This window comes from Mastigoproctus giganteus, chromosome 3 (assembly GCF_048544385.1).
Source record: "Mastigoproctus giganteus isolate SK-2022 chromosome 3, ASM4854438v1, whole genome shotgun sequence".
Lineage (NCBI taxonomy): Eukaryota > Metazoa > Arthropoda > Arachnida > Uropygi > Thelyphonidae > Mastigoproctus > Mastigoproctus giganteus.
In genome coordinates this window covers 243527420-243551308 of record NC_143577.1, presented here as the reverse complement: position 1 = coordinate 243551308, position 23889 = coordinate 243527420, and the positions used below count along the sequence as shown (strand labels likewise).

General features: G+C 38.0%; 1 protein-coding gene across 2 annotated transcripts in view; it reads left to right on the top strand.

Moving 5' to 3' along the window:
- The window catches only part of LOC150088980 (leupaxin-like), a 120357-nt gene that overhangs the window by 34562 nt on the left and 61906 nt on the right, over nucleotides 1-23889 (top strand). The window contains exon 1 of one of the 2 annotated variants that reach the window (XM_090369744.1): nucleotides 9186-9586. The exons of the other annotated variant lie outside the window; for it this stretch is intronic. Coding sequence (XP_090225870.1) covers nucleotides 9505-9586 — 82 coding nt within the window. The 5' untranslated portion in view covers nucleotides 9186-9504. Of the gene's footprint in view, nucleotides 1-9185; nucleotides 9587-23889 lie in introns of those variants that run through there. 2 annotated transcript variants of the gene reach the window in all.

Below are 23889 nucleotides of genomic sequence, written 5' to 3'. Positions count from 1 at the left end.
GAGGAAAAATCAGGAAGTACACGAATCTAAGACAGGAGATCAAAGAGATTATTATTATTAGCATATGGTGCAAGGAAGCCTAAGGCTTATGCTGCACCAGCTAAAAGGAAAAAAAATCTGAATTATCCAGAGAGAGAGAGAGAGCAAGAATCAAAAGGGAATCACCAAGAAAGAGAAGAATGATGATATCCAGCTCAGGACCCTGGGTGTGCCAAGCCCATACTCATCAGATGTGAGCTCTTGGTGTGGCATATGCAACAAGTAATGACCATTCCGATCATCCTGTCAACCACCGGTATGGTGCAAAAGACATCACTCTAGCAGCTATAGGTCTCCTAGAGAACACCTACAGTTGTTGTTATTTGGTTTTTAGGAGCATTATCAACTAAGGTCATATTGCTCCGGGGATATGCGGTGGTCATTCCCTGACCTTTCCACATCCTCCGTATTTGGTCACGGGCTCGAACGCCCGTCTAATCAAGAAGCGTGTGCTACGCACTGCTGCTCCTGGCTACGTAGGCGCCGAACACCTACAAAGAACTCGGGAAAGTCGCCATCATGAACATATGTAGGATAGTCAGAGCGTTCCTCGACCAACCGTAACACTAGACATAACAGCCACCCTGTGCACTTGGTAATAATACCCGTGATGGGGTGGAACCACCTAATCAGGGAGAAATAATAATTGTAATAGTTGTAGTAGTAGCAGTGGCATATGACGCAAAAAAGGCAAGCTTATAAAGCAATCAGCCAAAAATATATATATATATATATATAAATAAATAAATAAAATAATATAAATAAATAAATACATAATAAATAAAAAAAATATATATATAATAATAATACTGTACTAACTTTTTATTTTTGAATTATTTACAATGTTAGTTAAATTATCTGTAAGAGGGTACTTTTAGAAAAAAAAAGAGAAGCTTCTGAAATAATTGATTTAGTTAATAACAATTGCGATATTTTTATCAAAAAAAATTATCAATCAGTAAATCAGTTATTCTAAATCTTTATTTCCATTTGACGCCTACGATAAATTGCCATGTTTTTTTACGCCTCTGATAATAGGTACCTATAATACCACTGGTGTGCAAAACTTAAGGACCAGTCAGGTTTTCACCTGTAGCTTCCTATAAGAGTGGCCTGGATATGTGAAAAGCATACCAAAGGAACCTCTTGAGGTACAGAAATGATGAAGGAAACAACAACGGAAACAAAACGGTACAGAGGGACTTTATTCAAAAATCAATATAGCACTGGCTGCCATGATACAGATGCATCACTGCCAAAGATCTCGATGCAGGCTTTGCGCCGCCTGTCCATACTTAGAACAATTTTGTTGATAAGTTCTTGCGGTAACATCGTCCATTCCTCTGTCAGCGCCATCTTCAGCTAGTGAACATTTTCTGGTGGGTGTGGACATGCCGCTAGGCGTCTCCGAGCGTCCCATATGTGTTCGATGGGATTTAGATCGATTGAACGGGCAGGCCAATCCATACGAACAATATCCTCACTTTCCAAAAGCATATCGACAGCTGCAGTGAGATGGGGGTGTGGCGTTATCATCCATAAACACGAACTCGGGGCCAATGGCACCTCGGAACAGACCCACTTGGGGAAGGATTACCCCAGTACAGTAGCGTGCACCGGTTACAGTACCGCTTTCCAGTATCTGAAGTTGTGTACATCCATCCAAGATAACGCCTCCCCAGACGAGAACACCTTGACCGCCATATCGATCCCTTTCAGTGATGTTTGCGGGGTGATATCGTGTGCCAACCTCTCGACATTTTAGCTGACGTCCAGAATCACTGCTGAGACTGAATCTACTCTCATCAGTAAAGAGTACCTTACCCCATTGCGATGCTGTCCAGTCCTTGTGTTCGATGCACCACTGTAAACCGCGTCTCCGATGGGCAGATGTTAAAGGGACACAGCGTATTGGCCTTCGGACAAACAGTCCACCTTTGTGGAGTGCCTGGTCACAATAAACCGCTATATCATGCGTCCTTGTGCAGCTGGTTTGCAATGGATTCGGCTGTCTGGTGTCGGTCCCTCTTGGCCTGTAGGATTATATAGCGATCATCATTGGGCGTTGTTTTTCATGGACCACTACCACTGGTCCTTCGAACAGCTGTACCTGTCGTTCTGGAGGCCGACCACGCACGTGAAACGATGCTATGGGCGATACCGAACTCTGCAACCACACTCCTACCTTCTTCGAGCTTCCCAATTATTTGACCCCGGGGAAAGTCATCCAGATGTTGTCTACTGGCCATTTCGTTGTCTGTAGCACTGTATGAAACCAATCGAACGTTTGTACCAGTCGTGCTCACCATTCGGTAATTTGCACATAACTGCTGAACTGTTGCTTTTATCTGTTTATGTGAGCCCTCTCATCACGATTCAAATTTTTGCACGTGTGCATCAGCTTGGTACTGGACGGCCACAATTATGCAAATCGCCACAGGCTGTTTCGTTTGATTTTGTGGTTGTAACCTTTAGAAATAGTGTTCGTCCTTAAGTTTTGCACACCAGTGTACCTTCAATTATAGGCTATTGTCATTTATTACGATATGATAGTGTAAAAAACAGAATATCTTCTTGAGATATGTAGTTTAAAACTTGATTGAACAGAAAGATCAGCTACTGTTAAAAATACCTACTGCCAATGTCCACATACACCGAGTTTTCTTTGCATTAACAACACCCACTTGTGTAAGAATATACTAGTCTGTGACGCTGGTGAAGGCTCAAGTTTGGGAACGGTTATAAGATTGTAGGTTTTATTTATTTAGGCGTACAAGTAGAGAACAGTTTTTGAGTGTCTGCAAGTTAAAATGGGTCGGCATTGAGATCCTTCCTACATCGAACGTGGAATGATTGTGGGGACAAGGCGTACAAGCCGGAGTATCTCGACAGCAGCCAATATTTTTAACTGTTCCCGTTCAATGGTGACAAGTCTACATGACTGACTCAACAGTGGTCGAACAACCAGCTAAAGGACACATGGGGGACAGCCATACCTGGTCGATGCTGGTGGTAACTGTCATGTGTCTTCTCTCGTAACACAGCAGCTACGCAGCAGAGTAGCTCAGTTAACCACCCAGTACAACATAGGAATAGCAAGACCACATGGACTATGCTGTGGACATTATCTCGCATAGGCTGTGGCAGTCACCAGTTGTCATAGGTGTACCCATGCTTACTGTGAGACATGAGAAACTGCGCCTTGTACAAGCAAGTCAACACCGACATGTGGAAATCTGTCTCCTGGTCTGAAGAATCCCGGTTTCCAGCTTTATATTTCTGATGCGTGTATTCGCATTTGGAGAAAGCAGCGGGAGAACACGGTACCATGCACTGTTGGTGTTTGGAAGACGGGAGGTATAGTGTTATGTTTTGGGGAGTTTACATGGCATGTCCTAGGTCCTCTGATCGCCGTTAATCAACGGTTCGATGGGAATGTCTACCTTTCTGGCGTTGCCGACTCATTACACCCTTGGCCATAATTATGAGAGCATCCTTGAATTCAGGGGAGGTCCACACGGACTGGAGATGTGTAAATGTATCCCCAGTTCACAAACAGGGATCGAAGGGTGACACGAGTAATTACGGACCAGTTAGTTTAACTTCTGTTCCGGGTAAAATAATGGAGTCACTGATTAAAGATGCATTGTAGGATCATCTAGACAAGACTGCAGCAATAATTCAGACACAGCATGGGTTTGTTAAGGGAAAGTCTTGTCTGACAAATTTGATTGGGTATTACGATGTGATTACAAAGGAACTGGATGCAAAAAAATAATTTTGATATCATATACTTGGATTTCAGGAACGCCTTTGACACTGTTGCGCATGGAAGACTACTGTACAAATTGCAGCAGAATGGTATTAAGGGTAAGTTGCCACAATGGATAAAAGGATGGTTGAGTGGGAGAAGACAGAGGGTGGTAATCAATTGGTGCTGCTCTTCGTGGACTAATGTTATTAGTGGAGTCCCACAGGGTTCGGTGTTGGGTCCACTGTTGTTTTGTATATTTATCAATGATATTGATGAAGGTATATCAGGCTTAGTGTCAGTTTGCAGATGATACAAAGGTTGGCAGGGTTGTTAATGACAGTAATGGCAGTGTGCTACGGCAACAGGATCTAGAAAATTTGGGCAGATGGGCTGAGTACAACTTTGGGCAGATGGGTGAAGTTTAACATTGACAAATGCAAAGTACTGCATATGGGTAGAAGTAACCCCAGAGAAACGTACCAACTGTGTGGTACTACACTTAAGATGGTAGAAAATGAAAAAGACCTGGGAGTAATTGTGCAGTCAGATATGAAGTTTTCTGAGCAATGCAGACAGGCTGCCAGGGTAGGTCATGGGGTTTTGTCAATGATATACAGGAATTATGCTAGCAGGGAAAAGGAGATGATTGTCCCTCTGTATAAGGCAATGGTCAGGCCATGCTTTGAGTACTGTGTACAGGTCAGGAGGTCTCATTTTAGGAAGGATGTAGATTTGCTTGAGCGTTTACAGAGAAGGGCAACAAGATTGGTCAGGGGAATGAAGGGATACTCTTACCAAGAGAGGCTTAAGTTCTGAAAATTGCAGCGGCTGGAGATTAGGCACCTGCGAGGTGATCTGATTGAGGTGTGTAAGGCCTTGAATGGGTTGAGCACACTGAATTCTGATGGGATTCTTCCACTTGTTCAGATTACGAACCTAAGGGGGCATAAATTGAAATTGAGGAAAGACGAATGTAGAATAGATGTGCGGAAATTTGCCTTTAGCCAGTGGGTGGTTAATTGCTGGAACAAACTTCCATCTGTCGTTGTGGAAGTTGATAGGTTAAATAAATTTAAGGCGGAAGTGGACAAACATTTAGAGGGAATTGTTTTGTAAATTTTTTTTTTTTTTTCCTTGATGCTGCATGAGCTCATACACTTGCTTTCTTGCATCACATGCCACTACTACTACTACACTACTTCATGACGACAGTGTAGCTAGGCAATTCCGTCGGCTGTCAACAAGAAAACGCACCATATTACAAGGCCTTGCAGGTTATTAATGACTTGTTTCGGAACAGTATTTTCCCTGTCCTCCCATGGCCACCGAACTCAGCCAATCTCAACCCAATAAAGAATATTTGGAACCTACTGGAAAAGGACATTGGATGCTACGACCATCCACCTGACAATGTTCGTGCACATCTGGACACCTTGTGCAACACATGGGCAGCACTATCACTGGACACTCTCTAACGCCTTGTGGAGTACGTGCCAATACGCGTACGGGCTGTATTGCGGCAAAAGGTGTCCACTCGAGGCATTGGGTAAGTGTTGCTAATGCGAAGCCAACGCAGTATGTACTTGGCGACATCTATTGTCAAACACATGACGTAAAGTCTCACTATATGCACGACAATCTAAAAGGGGCAAATGGCTGCATTAGATGCAACGGAAGGCTGAAAGGTTTCTGAAAGTTAAGTTTTACAAAAGAAAGAGGTTCCCAAAACGAGCCATACTTCCAGGGTCCTATATTTCTTGACTTACAGTTATAAATACCATTGCTGGAACACTACGCCAGATGGTAAATGAAAGGAACTCGCAAAGTGAACACAAAATAATATCTTCGGCATGGAAAACAGATAAATAAAATTAAATGAAGAACAAAGATATAAAAAATTAACATTGTTAAAAAATTGGAGAGTTGAAAGGGATCTGAGCGCATTTCACGCTCGAGATCAGTAACTTTTCTAAAGCCATCAGGCTAACGTTTCCCAATTTCGAACTCAAACTTGGAATTTCCCCAAATTCTGAGAATAGTAAATAATAATAATAAAATATGATTTTCGTTGTTAATTCTGGTCCATGCATCATATCCTTTCGTCAGTACTGAAAAACGTTGATCTTGCACTAGATTTTACTCCCAAAAATTTTATAGTCCTGTTCAGGTTACTCACTAACTTTTGTATACTTCTGGTGTACAAAAGTTAAGTTACAATGAGTTCATGGTATATGTAAAAATACTCGTACATGGCTTGAAGATATAATTTCTATACATTTTGATCAACCGAGGATCATTGCAGCCATTCATCTTGATGCCTCCACTTATCAACGCAATAGCGTTCTGTACAGATGATCGAGAATCAGATTCACGAAGATTTCACTTATGAAACTAAAATTCACTCATTGCTATTTGTTCCGGAGATGTTATCTGTGCCAAGTCGGACAAGCCTTATCTAGAATGGAGAGGGAGAGATGAAAAGCATGGGTGGTCTTGCATAGCCCTCACTCCCAAAGCCTTAGTACAACAGCTTTTGTCATCTCCCCTATAGCAGGGGGTGGCCAACATTTTCCTGCAGCATACCACATGTTGGAAATGTGTCTGGTTCCACGGAGCTGATCCAGAAGTAACCGATATTCCCCCCCCCACCTTGATTCATGCCTAGTGCCACCAAATATTTTTGCTATGTTAGGAATTTTTCGTAATTGCTATTCGGTATTAGGTGCATCAGCAACTCAGGCCATATTGCGTCGTATTATATAATATATCTGTAAATTGTGTGTGTGTGCTGTGGTCGATTTGCTGCTTGCTGTTCAAAAAAAACTCGAGTTTCCAGGGGGGGAAAAAACTATGCTACCCTCGCTTGAGTAGCTTTGTAGTAAAGAATGGAAACAATATTACATTTATAAAATTTTAAAAAAAAATTAAGTTTGTAAAAAAAATTAAATTTAAGTTAACGAAATGTTCGTCCTTACAGAATTGATATCATCAGTAGCTCAATGTAACGCAAGTAAGAGTGAGCTTACTTGCACTACATTGACGCTAAATGGTATTAAATATGAACCGGTAAATGGTTCCCATAAAGCTGAAATGTAGGACATGATTTCTGGCAATAACGGTATTTAAACTGTATAATATGTGCCACTGTATTACAAACTTTTTTTGATGCAGAAGCATTATACAGGTGCCAAAAATAATTCGACACCGCACCCAGAATGTAATTTTTTGACAAAATTTAAACGTTTTGTGGCCCTAAGCTATAACATGTATGAGTCCCTTCTCTCTTACAGTTCACCTGTGACAATATTAAAAAAGGATTTTTTTTAAGATGGAGCGAGGCCCTAAGTTGTAGTTTGTTTAGCTTATGTGTAAATCCGGCCCTGCTCCCGCACTTTTTTTTTTTGCCTTCTCTTTAAGTTGATGGTAATTGCAACAGTAAGGAACTTCCTTTGTTTCGAGCCAAAAACATGTAAACAAGAGAGAGAGAGAGAGAGAGAGAGAGAGAGAGAGAGAGAGAGAGAGAGAGAGAGAGAGAGATATGTTTTATTAGGCACACATAACAAAGGGTATTTTTAAATCGATTTTAAAGCGGGCCGTCCCGAGGGTGAAAGGGGTTCGCTGCACCCGAGCGCCAACGTTTAAGGGCGCCCATGAAAACCTGAAACTTACGAAGAAAATTTTAAAGGAGGCTCCAAATTTCAATTTGCACCTGGGGGTCACATACCCTAGGAAAGCCCGTGGTCAGTTATATATTAATAATTGTATTTTAATCAATATATGCAGTGAAATGAAATTAAAATGAAAACAATGTTGATAACGAGGCCACTTTAGAAGCAAAAGGCAAACGAACATACACACACTTTGTTGTGTAAGTTTGTTTAGCTTCATGGCTGATTTTTCTCTTCACATGTATAATTGTTTCCGTTATTAAGAAATGATCTCTTATATTTTGCGTTATTGATTACTTATTTTACATAAAATTAACTTGTTTTTGCGTTACTTTTTTCACATCGGGAAGAGTGCCACATATGACGCGTACCATTGTTTGTCCACCTCTGACACTACTTTGCACTCCTGTTAGTGCAAGATAGTGTTAGTGTTGTTACTGTTATTCTATTTTGGCTTTCTTCCCAGACAATTTATCCCTGCATGTTTCGGGAAAGGTGAATAAGCAAAATATCAGAATTTGGGTTACTGAAAACTCACACTGCGCACAGGAATATCAGCAAGATAGCCCAAAGGTGAATGTGTGGTGTGGCATCATGGTTGATCGTGTTATTGGACCCTTTTTCTTTCAAGAAAAAGTGAGAGCGGATAATTACCAGGACATGCTTGAGCTTTATGTGTATCCTCAATTGGATGAACTGCCAAATGGGGTATTTCCCAACAGGTTGGAGCGCCGCCACATTGGGCTTTGAGTGTGAGGAGGTCTCTTGATGGCAAGTTTCCTGGCCGTTAGATTGGGCGTGATGGTCCCATTGTGTGGCCACCACGTTCACCAGATTTATTCCCTTGTGATTTCTTCTTATGGGGATTCATCAAAGGCACAGTATACAAGACCCCTGTTGCAGACATCGCAGACTTAAAGTGCAGGATTACAAATGCAATTACCATGACATCATTGAAAAAACATCGTTGAAATTCTTGATATCCTTGAAAAAACATGGGATGAACTCTATTACCGATTAGATATTGTTCGTGTGACAAGTGGTGCACGTGTTGAAAGTCAGTAAAAACTTCAACTGTTTTTCTCACATTTAGCGCAGGTTTTGTGTTTCTATCATTAAAATTACATTTGTTACAAACATTTAAAATTGGTTACACCTTTTTGGGACACCCTGTATAATGATAAATCAGATAAATGTGTATATTTATAGTTTTTTTTCAGAATCCCAGGTTTTACATTCTGAGAAAACAACCTCCTGGCTTTAGCTACCTTAGCGCCTATTCTAAATAACTCAATCCTTATAAATGGACAAAAATATATTGTAACTAGATTTTCTTACGTAAGTAAGAGTGGGTATTTGAACATATAATTATTCCCATAGAAAGAACATAGTTTCTTCTTGATTGTTTTTGTTCAGACGTAATGAACGATGACCTATATTTTGAGACATCACTGAAGTTGTTCTTGACCCTGTTACATGTACTGTGCAGAGTGTTTGGTGGCCATTAACAGTCAAGTACCACCCACTGACCTGACCTCGTAACACCCATAGCCTTAAATAGACTTTGTTAGTAGTTCCTCTATCTCATCCAATCACAGTGGGTAGAGTAATGAGCATAATAGGAATGTCTTGATATTTTATTTATGAAATAAAGAAAAAAAATTGCAATTCAGTTATTTCATAGCGTTGAGCGGACAAAATGTTCACAGACTTGGAGATACCCGAATGATATCAAGGGATAGGCGCCGCTAGTTTGTAAAGACAGCTGAGACATCGAGTGTCTCCAGCCACTTGTAGATGCATGTTTGTGATTATCGTTGTATGACTCGGAACATATCTGCCCACGATTATTTCTGTGAGTTTCATTTTAGAGAGGAGATTCCAGCCTTATTTACTTCTTTGTTGAATGTGTTAGTGCCTGTCTGTAAGAGCGTCCAGAAGAGTGTCCATTAAAAAAGAAGAAAAAATTAACAGCAAAAACTATTGGAATTTTCATATTTGTTTTTAAATTTTAAAGTAAATTTTATTGTTTTATTCTCCGATATGCCTACGTCAACACTACCGCCTCCAACATCCTCACAGAAATCCTATCAGCCTTGTAACCAGAAATCAGCAAAGCCCGGATGTAAGTAAAAAACTCAGTTCAGAATTTTAATTTTCATTAAAATGTGCTAATTTCTCCACCAGATGGACATTTTCTTGATCCTGAATAACGAATGGTTTTAATATGCTAAATTTTCAGTTTTATTAAAAGAACCGGTAATATGCCTAAGAAAAAATAATAATAAAATCTTCCTCAAAACTACCCGATGAAAACAATTGTAAAATAAATGACAGGATTTTGTAATTCATTTGCATTGTCTTATTAATTTGGGCTTATAAGAAAGACAGTAGGACGTTGATTATTCGAGTTAATTCAGGATAAACCACTTCGAACAATCGATTTTTTCCTAATAAAACTACATTTCTGTAATAGTAAAGGATATTCATTAATCTTAAAAGGCAGTATAAAACCATGGGACATTTTGAATGCACTTTTCGAACAGTGAATACGATACAAAGAACTTAAAATAATTTAAGGATAAATTCTTGGTAGGTAGTTGTTTGTGCTATGGGTTCCAAAATGTTACTGTATAGTCCTAGAACACTATCAGGTTTTGATCTGGATGTCCTCTTCCAAACAATCCTCTCTCAAAACATATGCAGTGTGCAGAAGTAGGGTAGAATACTTTCACTACTTTTGGTTCTTTTGGGGTCACGAAGAAGGATATCCTGGCGAAAATTCAGATTCCAGCCATCAACTACAGACTCCAGGGTAGTCTGGGAATGTGCTGCCAGAACGAAAAAGTATTATTAGTGTGTAAAGTTTTTTTTTTTTTTTTTTTTTCTCTTTTTAATTTACCCTCGTAGGTTGGAAATTGTTTTTACGTGCCAACTCTTTGAAATTCATGGTAAAGAACGTGTTTCACACTAGAAATAACTGATTAAACTAAATTAGAATTAATTGCAGATTAAGCAGTATAGTAAACAGAAGAAAGTTTACAGATTTGTGTTTGATTTTTTTTTTTTCTTTAATATCAAACTGTAAAAGCTGTATCAAGCTTTCTGGGCACTTGGTTTGAGTCTTTTAAACAACTTTTATAAAATATATTTTCCATTTTCGATTTCCCCTTTCCATCATGAGACTTTGGTTGTTTTGACAAAAATCTAAACTACTTGACCCTGCAGATAATATGCTGTTTTGAGTTTTCGCTCTTGTGATTGTGAAGAAAACCACTTTTGCAACATGTAGAGATAGGCCATGAAATATATAGTTTACACGAAAACATATGGACAGTTAATGATCTATGGCATGGCACCTTCTGCCCACATCGTAACATAACTTAGATTCTTCCACATTTCCTTGAAATAATCATATTTCCTTTGCACCATAAATAAACATTTCTGGCCAGGTTGCTTTTAGATAAATTGCACACGCACCAGAAACAAAAATTTGCTTTGTGGATAAGGAAACTTTGCAGTGCCCTGTAGACAGTTTCAAGTACGTGTCTCTGTCACTTATCAGTGGCGAGAAAACTGAAGGCGTTAATCCATTTGTGAGTCGTGAAAGTGTACATCGAGTTCCATATAAGATGACAATGATGCTACACCCAAATTATAAAAATTTAAACAAATAAATTTTTTTAAAATTCTTTCAGAGCAAAAGTAAAAGAATTTTAAGTAATATGCTGGATATAAGTTTTCAATTTTTTAAATTCTAATTTGCATATATAAGTAATAATGTTTTAATTTTTTTAGTTTATTTAATTTTAATAATATATAATAATTGGATAGCCATGTGTAATGGTAGTTAGCTGTTACATAAGGTTACCGATTTAAAATGTAACCAGTTTGCAATAACGACATTAATGAATACAGAATTTAATTAAAATTGTTATTGAATGTGCTGGAAGGGTCACCTTGATCGTTTAGATATACATTTACTCGTTTTACTGTGTTTGATGAACTCCAAAAAAAAGTGTTCATCAAAATGACAGGATCAAGTTTTGTTTTAGTCTTATTTTGTACAGGTGTTTGGATATTTATTATTGCCGATATATTTCTTGACATTGCAAAATTTATTTGGATCCAAGGTAATAAACAGATTTAAAAATAAACACGTGTTCTTCTAGGGGGGAGGGAATACACACAATACTAAAAAAAATCTGTACTGCTCCTCAAGTGCCACTGATGTTGTCACAATGAAACTGCTTTCTGCCAGTTGTTTTCAAATGTCTCTCCATATCCAATGACATCATGTACCCTGTTGCTATAGTTACAACGTAAAATACACGTACTGTTGAACATTAGGCTGCTGGATAAATGGATAGTTTTATATTATGGTAATCATATTTTGATGGGAATAACTTTTATGAGTTCTCTCCTCGCACCCTGGTCTAGTTAGTCGATCTCGACTGCTGGATTTTTTCTCCCTGAAAAAAAAAAAAAAAAAAAAAATAATAAATCTTATTATTCATTACACAAAACAAGCGAACTGACTGAAGTGTGAAAAGACATACACACACATGCCATTTTGAAGTGGGAGGAGGGACAAAATATATATCAAGATTAGGGAAGAATTCTGGTAATTATACTAATGGTACATGAACGGTCATCAACCCACTGATTCTAATATACAGACTATTGACATTTTACTTCAGGGTAATGATATATTACAGAACCTGCCACCTTGTCGCAATGATCTTATGTTTCAGAAGAACGTACGAAACCACGCATTGGATCCATCTAACACGTGTGTAATATGGCCCATTTCCGCTGCTAATTAGTGCATGCAAGGTGAATTCGAGATCGCATTTAACATGGTATTTGACGATTTGCCAGTTACTAAAAAAGAGGTAATTTTTCATTTCTGACTGTTTCCTTTCTGTATAGTGCGCCGGCCATTTCGTCTTCCCGGAATTCGTAGTTGCTTGTCTTTTAAAAAAAAAAAACGTAGCTAATTTTGTAACTCTCAAAGAGTTCAATAAGGAATTCATTGTGAAGCATAATTAAATATAAAAAGAAATCAAATGTTTGTTTGTTTAGACTAGACTTAATGTTTGTATTTTACTCCAGTAACTCGCTTTTGGTGTGTGTGGGCTTACTGTTTTCGTTGCGGATAGACCCAATTTCCACAAGACTGTCTTATCTGACTCTGCCAAACGGAAGTCATTTTTTTTTTTCTCTTTCTTTCTCTTCTCAAGGAAGTTTTTTGTTGATCCGTAGTTTTTAGTGTTAAAATAGGGCCATACAAACGTACTCTCCTAATAGTAGTAACACAACGCCAAAGACTTGGCCTATTGGAGCATTTAACTGTTATATCACCCTCATTTTTACACAACTTTGGCAACTGCCGGCTTGGAACGTTCAAATGAATTGCAGTGCACCCAACGAAATAATAAATACATGTAATTGATTGAATTTTTTTTAAAACCTAGGTTAAGAACTACTGCCATTGACTGCGTAATATTATTCCCAATTCCGCTTTAAATTAATTTTCTGTATGTAGAATCACACTTAAAAATACGTACTGAATCTGTTAGATTAAATTAGCAAAGTTAATTGCATTTGAAGAAGAATGGTTAACCAATTTTTTGTATTCCCAAATATGACACAAATTATTCGCGCGGTGATATGTGCAAAGATTAGTAACAATTATGTAGTAGCAGTAGGAGAAGAGGCAAGTGATGCAAGAAAGCAAGCGTATGAGCTTATGTAGCATCAGCCGAAAAAAAAATAAAAATAAAAAATTCACACAACCATTCCCTCTAAAAGTTTGTTCAGCTCTTCCTTGAATTTATTTAAGCTATCAATTTCCACAACGACAGATGGAAGTTTGTTCCAGCAATTAACCACCCGCTAGCTAAAGGCAAATTTCCGCACATCTATTCTACAACTGTCTTTCCTCAATTTGAATTTATGGCCCCTCAGGTTCGTAACCTGAGCAAGCGGAAGAATCACATCAGAATTCAGCGTGCTCAACCCGTTCAAGGCCTTATACACCTCAATCAGATCACCTCGCAGGTGCATAGCCGCTGCCATTTGCAGAACTTAAGCCTTTCTTGGTAAGAGGACCCCTTCTTTTCCCTCACCAACCTTGTTGCCCTTCTCTGTACACGCTCAAGCAACTCTACATCCTTCTTAAAATGAGGCCTCTAGACCTGTACTCAGTACTCAAGGCGTAGCCTAAATAATTAGCTTGAATAGTTTTGTAAAACAAAGCCATTGATGACTTTCGATTTATGTGATTTTATACTGCCTTCTAGACTACTTGTTATTATTAAATATATAGTATATACGTGAAACATTTCAGAATATATAACCTGAAAGTTCATGTATTTGTTTTCCAAATTAATCAGTTAAAATAAATTATTGACACCACAGCCGTTAGATCTTGATTCAGGGAATTGTATTGATTACAATTAACGAGTTTTCTTCTTTATTATCTGGGCAGGTGGCGTGCAAAGCGTAAATTAGTGTCCACCAATTGAAATTAATGTTTCTCTATAGTACGATATACATGGCAGATGTGCAGCAGATTGCTTGAGGATGATTTAATGCTGTAATTAAGCACTGGAACGTGTAATTAAAGTAACAGCCATCGGAACCGAGTTTTGTACAGTTTTCAGCGATTAGCAAAAACTTTTATCAGAAATTTGGATTCAATTATTTTGAATTAGCGATAAAACAACTTAGGCCATGAAATATTGGTTATATTGTGAGCTTAGTTATATTGGCAGTTATGCTAAGGTTAACTCTACTTGCTCGATTAAAAAAAAAAAAAAACATGTAATAATCCTGAGACAAAGCTGTCGTTACGGGAAAAGCATTTAGTTAATGTTTAGTAACAACAGAATTGACTTCCTCCCCCCTCCTGCTATTACAGAATGGAATACTTTTTCATATTTTTTTAAATGAAAAACCTATTTGGAAGCATTCCTGTGACACTATCCCTTCTCCCCTCCGGCTCTCGTAGGTATCACAGTTGGTAGAATCGCCGCCCTCCTCAAATCTGATGGAAAAGACCTGAGTTTGAGTCCTGTCCATTACGTGAATAATTTTTATTGGCTTTTTTCACAGCGTGGCTGAGTTAGTCGGTCTCAGGCGAGGTAGCACGGTTTTTTGTCCAGGAAACAGAAACTCGACCACAGAACACATGCAGTGTACAGACACTATACACAGAGCAATATGGTCTTGGTCACTGATGCTCCTAAAACCATACAATAATATACTTGTCCCTATTCGATTACACCTCCAACGTAATATTTTGTTTTACCACTCCTTGCTAATGTAATGTACTTTTTGAATGGCCCCAACCGATTGGGAGCATTCACAGTCTCAGCTGTTCGTTCTTGTTTTCGGAATCCCGGAATTCTCTTCACTCCTGACAAACAAATTTTCGTCATCGGGTTGTTGATCTTTATTTTTTTTATGCGAGGATTAAAGACTGAATGGAGCAGCGTCCATGAGGGGCGTGGGGAGAGGGGGGATAAGGAGGTATTCCCTCCCAGAAATTTGGAAAAAACATTTCTTAATAATGAAGGGAAAGTTTACTGTTTTATGTTGACGAAATTTTGAAAAATAAATTGGTAATATTGATATACAGTACCTTTTATTCCTGCATTCTTTTTTCAATAATTCAATGCCCGCCTTATTAGGTAGGTACTGCTATCTAATATTTTATACAAGCAGGGCATCGAACGCGGGGATGCAAATGAAAAAAATTACCAAACTGAATGCTCGTTAATAATACATATTTTAAATAATCAAGTATGTACAGTACATGACTTTGCCGAAGCGTGTGACGAACCCGATTAGCGTTTCCGTGTGCTCTGGTCCATTCTGTGGGCTGATCGAATCGACATCCCCCCCCCCCCTACTACACACACCTTTTTGTTTTGGTTCGGTTACATCCTGATAGTTTCCAGTAATTCTGGTTATTTATAGTTAATTTATAATCTGTTATGATTACTAGTATTGTAAATATAAATATGCCAACATTCTTTCGTGAGTTAGTTTCATGAAATTTTTGCTTTATTGAATTATACTTAAAGGTACAAGTCCTCTCTCTGTACAGTACTCCCAAATATTAAAGCTTTTTTAAGTTTTAATAATATTATTATTATTATTTTTTTTTTTTTTTTTTGTGATTGCATTGGTTGAGAATTCCTAGTCGCTTACTAACCAAAGAATTGTTTCACAATTACCGCATACATAGCCTTCAAATGTTTAGTAATTGAGAGTAATGAACAGAAGACTGGTATCCGCTTTACTGAGATCATGAGTGTTAGACTTCTTTGGGCCGAATTATTACTCCGACAAGACGTAGTATGGAGTCAACAAGGTGTCGAGAAGTTATGCAAAAAAATATTGGACCATTCATGTAACAAAACTGCCCTCAATTCATGAATTTAAGTGGTTGATAAGGGATTGAGTTGGCCAGAGCAGATGTTTGAAGCCTTCGTTGTGTTCTTCAACCCATCCTTTCACATATTATGGTCAGTGGATAGTTGCATTGCCATCTTGAACGTACCTGTGTCCATAAGTGTAAACTTGCAGCATTGCGAGGTGTGTCTGATGCCTAATGATGTTTAGACACCCTGGCATTGAAGCATTCATGCCAAGGTTAGGATCTCAAGAGTGCAGAAATCACTGATATTTGGCTCTTGCTGATACTGTAACATTTCCTTGTCATGTGCTATACATAGTACTGATTGATTGTTTTTATACCAATACAACTTTGGTTATGAAGCGTTGATCGTTTTTTTTTTTTTTTTTTTTAACTCTTGGACTACATAGGTCATATTTCACCATTGTAAATTGCGTGTATTCTATGGTCGAGTTGTCACTGGACTGTGTACTCAACTAATATGTACTGATGTGGGTGGGCATTTTAATGTGACTGCATCAGTCACATTAACGGGCATAGTTCACATTACATTTTCTCCCGGTAATGCCAAAATATATTTTATTTTTCCAGCTTTGATTGCAAATACGTAGTTTACACAAAGAATTGCAAACAGAAATTTAGTCAACACTTTGGTGGTTGTATTTTTAATAAATTATAATACATTAATGCTGTATACAACTAGAGCTACTATCATTGCTAATAAGTATGCTTTACCAAGTTGACACGACTACTATTGTTTATCTAAAATTTAAATCGCACTCTTAAATGGGACTGAACTTAGTCCAGCTATAAATTTTATGAGCAACAGCTAAACAAAGAATGTATTTATTATTAGGTAGTACTGTGTAATGTAATTCTTAGTACAGTCTCATGTTCTTCACTGCTTGAAAGAATTCCACGCATGAGCGTTTAGACGACACTCTTATCTTATTGAAGCTCGCAGGCACAGTTACCAGACTACCATACGGTACGTGATAAGCGTTAAAATCCTTTTGAGACAGTGGAAGGTATGCAATTTGTAAGTCTACTGCTTTGTAACCATAACGGAGGGCAACTTTCCAAGATAGCATCAAGTAATTTGTGTAGTTGTAGAAATGTACTTCATACGCCATAGTTTTCTTTTAAAAAAAGTAATAAATATTCTCATAGAAATTTAAGCAGCTCTCTTTTCGTCTTTATTTCAACATTATATTGTGCATGGGATAAACCGGTGGTATTTTCAATCAGAAGCTCGTATTATCTAATGATCCGACATCAGTATTTTCTACTGAATACACGATATACTGTGTATATACGCGCGTCTCTAAAGTATGAAAAAAACAAAAAAAAAAAAAAAAAATTCTGGGGCTTAATATTAATTTGGATAAATGATGCAGGGAAGGGGACTTTTTCTGCAACTTACAAAAAAGAAAAAGTTCTCAATCAACAACTCTGTTGCCAAAAAGTGGCTATCCAATTCCTCTTTGAACTTTACAAAACCCTGCATAACCATGGCAAACAATTTATTTCAGTGATCTACAACATGCTGCTCGAGGATAAACTTCATGAGATCCAGCCGTCTGTTACTTCCCAAATTGTTATATTTGTGTCCCTAGTTTTTGTTTCTTCTTCTAGCAAAAATATACCTCACTCGTTCACTTTACAGATTCCTTTCAGAGCATTTTGTACCTCTATCACGTCCCCATTCTTGAAATATGTCTAGATGTAAGTTTGTAGTACCCACCTTTTAAAGTATTCTTCATATGGGTATCGATAGGCACGATATGGGTATCGACATGGTTGCCCTGCTTTGAACCGTTTCTAGAAGCTCTGCTTCTTTCTTAAAGTGTGGCCTCCAGTGCTGAAAACAGTATTCTAATTGCGGTCTCGCCATCGACTTATATAATGAACAATAACATCCTTTTCACTACTTGCAAAGGTCCCACATATCATAGACAGGGTATCAAATGCCTTCCTAGCCACTTGTTTTCTACTGATACTTGTCTTTTTCGTCCCTCACCACTTTAACTCCACTTCCCCTGTCCCCTTGGCTTATAAATAAATTCTAGATTTCCGCGAAACGTTACATTTAGAAGAATTAAACTATAGATTTTTCAGATCATTTGTGCAGGCGATCAAAGTCATTTTGAAGAAGAATGGCCTGGTTCTGAACGTTAACTACCTTTAAATTATCTGAAAATTTTGACTTTTGCTCTTCTCTTCTGTAATGACAACAATGTTATTAAAGAAGATTAGGAACGGAGGTAGTCCAAATACTGATTCCTGAGGGACTCCACTTGCTATGTTACTCCACCCCAAGGCCCATTTTTAGCTAGCTTATTTGTTCCATTTTATATAATAGACTTTCATGGGGAGCTGTGTGAAAAGCTGTACAAGGTAAATAACGTCAAAATTGTTTCTTGCATCTAACTGTTTTGTTACTTTGTCATAATCATTAACTAGGTTGGTCAGGCAAGATTTCCCCTTCACGAACCCATTCTGTGATCCATTAAGGATACTGGCCCTATAACTTAACTGGGAAAATTCTGTACCCTCTGCCCTGAGACTGGCTAACTACATCATCGAATGTAGAAGACTAAAAATTCTTCCGGTCTTCGACGAGGATTGACCGCAGACCTCACCAAACGAGTTGTAGACGACGATGTATTGCCGACCAAGCTGTCAGAGGGCCTAATTCATATGGAAATAATGAACTTCGAGAATAGTATTTTCTTGTACTTACTTTATTTAATTTATTTTTGTTGCCCTTAAAATTCTACAGCCCGAGGGCAGCGCCCCACTGGCTCATGTCACTAGCTGATTCTGGTGTGTGTGTGTGTGTGTGTGTGTGTGTGTATGTGTATGTGTATATATAATAAATAAAAACAGCAGTACATACACACAGTCTCAAGAGAGAGGAGACCTTGATGAGTACGTTATTTGCACGTTTCATCCCCAAGGTGTGATTCACTGCTGCTATCTGTTGGCTGATCCGAGCATGCTCAGAGAAAGTACATAACTTTTTGGAGTTGTATTGTGTTGCTTTTCGGCCCTGGTTGTTCCACAGTTACAAAAGCTACAAAATAAGTAGCCAACTTTTTGTGGACTGTAGGCTAGCATGTTTTGAATCGGCAGTTGTCAAACTTTTTCACCCTGTAACTCCTGAGTAACGTCTCTTTGCCTTTTAGACTTTCCTTTTTCTACTACTTAGGTTAAAGCAATTTATTTTATTATTATTTTTTAAATAAACCCCTTGGAGACCGAGTGCAGTGAACCGATTAGATCTAGCTGCAGAGGGAAGAATATTTGGGTCTTTTAAAATTTTCTGCATAAGTTTCAGTTCGAATAGAAAAATGTTAAATAAGTATAGAGAAGTGGGAAAGTAATTTTCATTTACTTTTGTAACAACGAAAGTGTATTAATTTTTTATTTCGAGAATGCTTTTGTGTTTTCAGTACGCAGGTGGTCTTGGGTTTTTCGAGAGTTAGAGGTACTCGCTGTCATATCTTTTATTTAAAAATACCACTACTACACCCCAATATTAATATTGGGGTGTAGTAGTAGTAGTATTCAAAAACACGGTGAGAACCCTGAAGAAAGCTGTATAAAAATGGAATTACAAATTAACCAAAGCAAAACAGAATAATTAAAAATTGCAAGAAGAGATACAATGAATCACAAAGATTTACAGTTGAGGACAGTAACTTTAAAAGGTGACACAGTACAAATACCTTGGCACAGCCATTACGAAGTGAGATGCACTCGAGGGAAGATACAGGCAAGAATCCAGATAAGAAACAAAACATACGCACCTCAACATTTTATGTAATCAAGAATACTGTTTCAGTACAAGACCATCCCAACAAGTCTTGTACATAAGACTTGTTATATGATGTATGGATCGAAAACCTGGAATTCAGCAACCGTGGATAAAGGTGAAATTGAATCCGAATCTAATAAATTTATGAATATGAGTGGAACGGCAGAGAAGGCAGTCAAAAACTATTCTGCAAGTATAATTCTTCAACATTGACTAGGAAGATATAGCTAATCCGTAAGACAATTGTGACACCTTCAAGAGGATTAGGGGAAGAGGAAGATCAGGAGGAACTACATACAACAGCAGGAAGGAACAGCTCTTGGTGAGATGGAGAGAGGAGGCCTTAACGAGCTAGACACTGAAAACAGGAAGGAGAATCACAGGAAGGACAGTAAGAGCCGGAAAGGGCTAAGACTTTTAGTGTGAAGCTCGTGAAGTTAAAAAAAAAAAAAAAAAAAGTAAGTTTTCAGAGATTTGTGTGAAGCTGACGAAGTGAACAATATCTGAATTTACACTAAATGGTGGAATGCAGACGAGGAAAAAGGCAAGCTCGTAAGTTTCAACGGCTTCGGACATCATATAGGGATCCGGAATTATTGGGAAAGGCGGACCGGCCTGGTATGACTGTTTAACCTTACTGAACCCAGGTGCCTCTGGCAGAAGAAACAGAATGAAGACTCCTGGAAACGTAATTTTGCAGTGTATCTGTCGGCACACACACACACACACACACACACACACACACACACACACACACACACACACACACACACACACACACACACACACACACACACACACACACACACACACAAAGACGACTGAGGGCGGATTAAACCTCCTTTCCAATATTATTTAACGTTCTGCTTCTGATTATCTGTAAACAGAACAGTATGATACAGTATGGGGATAACCCAGAGCAGATACTCCTTCCCATGATGTACCCTCGAAGGTTGGAATCGCCCTTATCAGCTGTGCGCGCGCACACACACACACACACACACACACACACACACACACACACACACACATGTTATGTTAATATTGGACATGGCTGAGGTTATAATTTGTAAGCTTCGAAGAGGGATTCATGAAACTGATAGCATACAATAGTTGTAAATTCTAAATTAAAAAAAAAAAAGTATTTTTTTTTAAATTTGATTACAAAAAAAAATCTTTTTTAAACTTATAGTTTTTTTTTTTTAACTCACTGTTCGTTTTTGTTATCACCATAGTCATACAAAACGAAACTTTTAAATGGCGAGATAAGGCTTTCGTCGTAAGATCATATTGAAATGGAATTAATCGATAATAATTACTCCAAGGTTTGAGGATCAGCTTCTGAATTACCAGCTTTTTTTTTTTTTTTTTTTTTATCTTTCCAGAAACTGATGATAAATTTGAACTGTAACTTCCGATGGAGAACTGCGAAAGTTTTTGTTACTGAACTCGATCAGAGGATTCAGTTTAAAAAATAATAATAATAAATGCAGTTTATTACAGCAAAGAATAAAAGAAGTTTTCTAGCAGAGTTCGACCCTAAGATGAACCATGTCTTAAACCTGTGGTCCGAATGCACAGCATGGAATTGGTGCACAGAACTGGATGAAACTCTGACATGGGTTACTGATGTCTTCACTTTTCTTGTTTATCTTCTTATTTTCAGCTTAGAAATTAAACGACACTTGTGTTTGAATAGGTCAAACAATTATAACGCTACTTATGTCACATTTTCTGACAAAAGTGCATCACATTATCATCGTTAAATCAAAAATAAAATCCGACGTGTGTCATTTTCCTCCCTGGATTGCAATATATGGATTTTTTTCAAATCCCAGAAGTCATTAAAACTGTTTAATGGTCCTGGTCTAGTAACCTAATCGACTCTGTTTGGATTTCCATTATTTTATATATCCGACGCTGGAATTTATCAGCAAAAATAAGATTAAACATATTTTTTATTTGTCAAAAGTTTATGCATCACTTACAAATACTCTATGCCAGTTGTCAGTGTTTCTGATATTCGGATGCAGTGATTAATTACGAATGTTCACGAATAATTACAATTACTATTTTAGTACATTGGAAAACTTTTTTTATCCGCAAATAAGTTTAACAACCGCAGTGCGAATACTGTTGGGACCTGATCTGGTACTGCATATTTCCTTTCAGGAAAATGACAGTAAAAAGAAATAAATACAGTAATAAACAATCGCCGGTGGTGCTATTGTAGTACCAACCTATGAGTCACGAATTACAGTACAGTCTTCGAGATGGACATAATCTAGCAACTTTTGTGATACTCATTCTTTCATGATTTCGAAGCCCTGGAAAGGATTTGAATGAAATATCTGTGACCCAAGAAGATAAGATGGGCCACACCCTTTTCATATTCTTCTCCCGAGTTTGTAATCTCAAGTAGTGTCAGGGAGGCTTTCTCCGGAAAGACGCTAGACTGTTCCGTATCAGATTGACGGAAGACCAAATACGGAGGTGTGCCGAACGCCCCAACACGTCTAAATCACGCACCATCCGCGTAAAATATATCAGCATTTACCATCTACGTTATCGTTGGCTGTTTCCGCCCACGACGCGAGGTAATTTCCAAGTGCGTCTCCTTATACCACAAATAGCAACGCCACGGGCAGCCGAACGTACTTGGCACATCTACCTTCGGCGATGTGGGGTCTGTCCTGTCGTCTACTTGAAAGCAAAAAAGAGGGGGCGGTGGAAGTTCAGCTATTTTTTGTGGTTCACGGTGCCTTGGCTGGCGACACATGTTGGCATCTTCCCAGGTTGTAATGTTGTGGACACCAGTATCGTTAACAGAATTCGCTGTAGCGTTAAGACTGATAAAAGTGGCCACGGTGGCAGTATGCGTGGCGGTAGACAGGAAACCTGTTTGTTTTGTTTGTCGCCTCGCTTGATGCCATTTTGACGTAACGGCCATGGTTAGTTGTTAATAGATTTGAAGGGAGAGAGAGGGGAAGAAGACTATTCTCTATATCGCGGTAAAAATTCGGACAAAAAAAAAGTAAAAAGAAAACAAACTTTTTTTTTTTTTTTTTAAACCAAAGTGCTTCTTTTTTGCCGAAAATTCACCATTTCACAGGAACAATTTAAGAAGTAATAAAAATTGACAACCTCTAACAAGCTAAGCAAGATTACAAAACAAGTCATTACAAAACTGTTAAACAGTACCAGAGGAAGAGAGATAAGTGCAAAATGCCACTTATCTCTCCCATAAGATAAAGTCACCAGACGTCCTCGATTATGCGGGACAGTCCCGGATTTAAGTTGTTTGAATTAAGAAAATTTTACTCCGCGGAAAAATATATTTAATTTCTGTTGTTTTTATTGTTAAAAGAAGTATGTATTATTATTAATATTATTTCACAGAAATACCTATATAATATAGGTATTTCAATAAAACAAATATGTAAAAAAAAAACCAAAAAAAACCCCGAAAGATGTAAAATCGATGTCCCGCATTGAAACACTAAGGCTATAATTATTATTATTAGCCATATGGCGCAAGGAAGCCTAAAGCTTACGCTGCACCAGCCAAAAAAAATAAAAAAATAAAAATTCGGAGTTACCCCGAGAGAGCGAGAAGTAGAAAGGAATCACCAAGGAAGAGAAGAATGATGATATCCAGCTCAGGACTCTGTGTGCACCAGGCCCATACTCACCAGATGCGAGTGTGAGCCGGGTGGCAAAACTCTGTTGTTATATTTTGGAATTGGTGTCCTATGCCACATTTAATTTTATATTCACTTAGAAGGGAGTTCCTCTGAAATTTTACTAATGAAAATTTTCAGAATCTAAGGAAATTTAAAACTACGTGTATAGCAGTGTATGCATTTCTTATTCATTTTATGAATTTTTGTTTTTTTTTTTAATTGCAACAGTATTGATTTCTGATTATTTCTTTTGCATCTGTATAATATAAACCCCAGGGGCTCACATCTGGTGAGTATGGGCTTGGCACACCCAGGGTCCTGAGCTGGATATCATCATTCTTCTCTTTCTTGGTGATTTCCTTCTATTGCTCTCACTCTCTCACTGAGGGTAACTCAGAAATTGTTTTTTTGGCTGGTGCAGCATAAGCCTCAGGCTTCCTTGCACCTTATGGCTAATAATGATAAAAATAATAATATTTTACATTATTTGGTCTGGT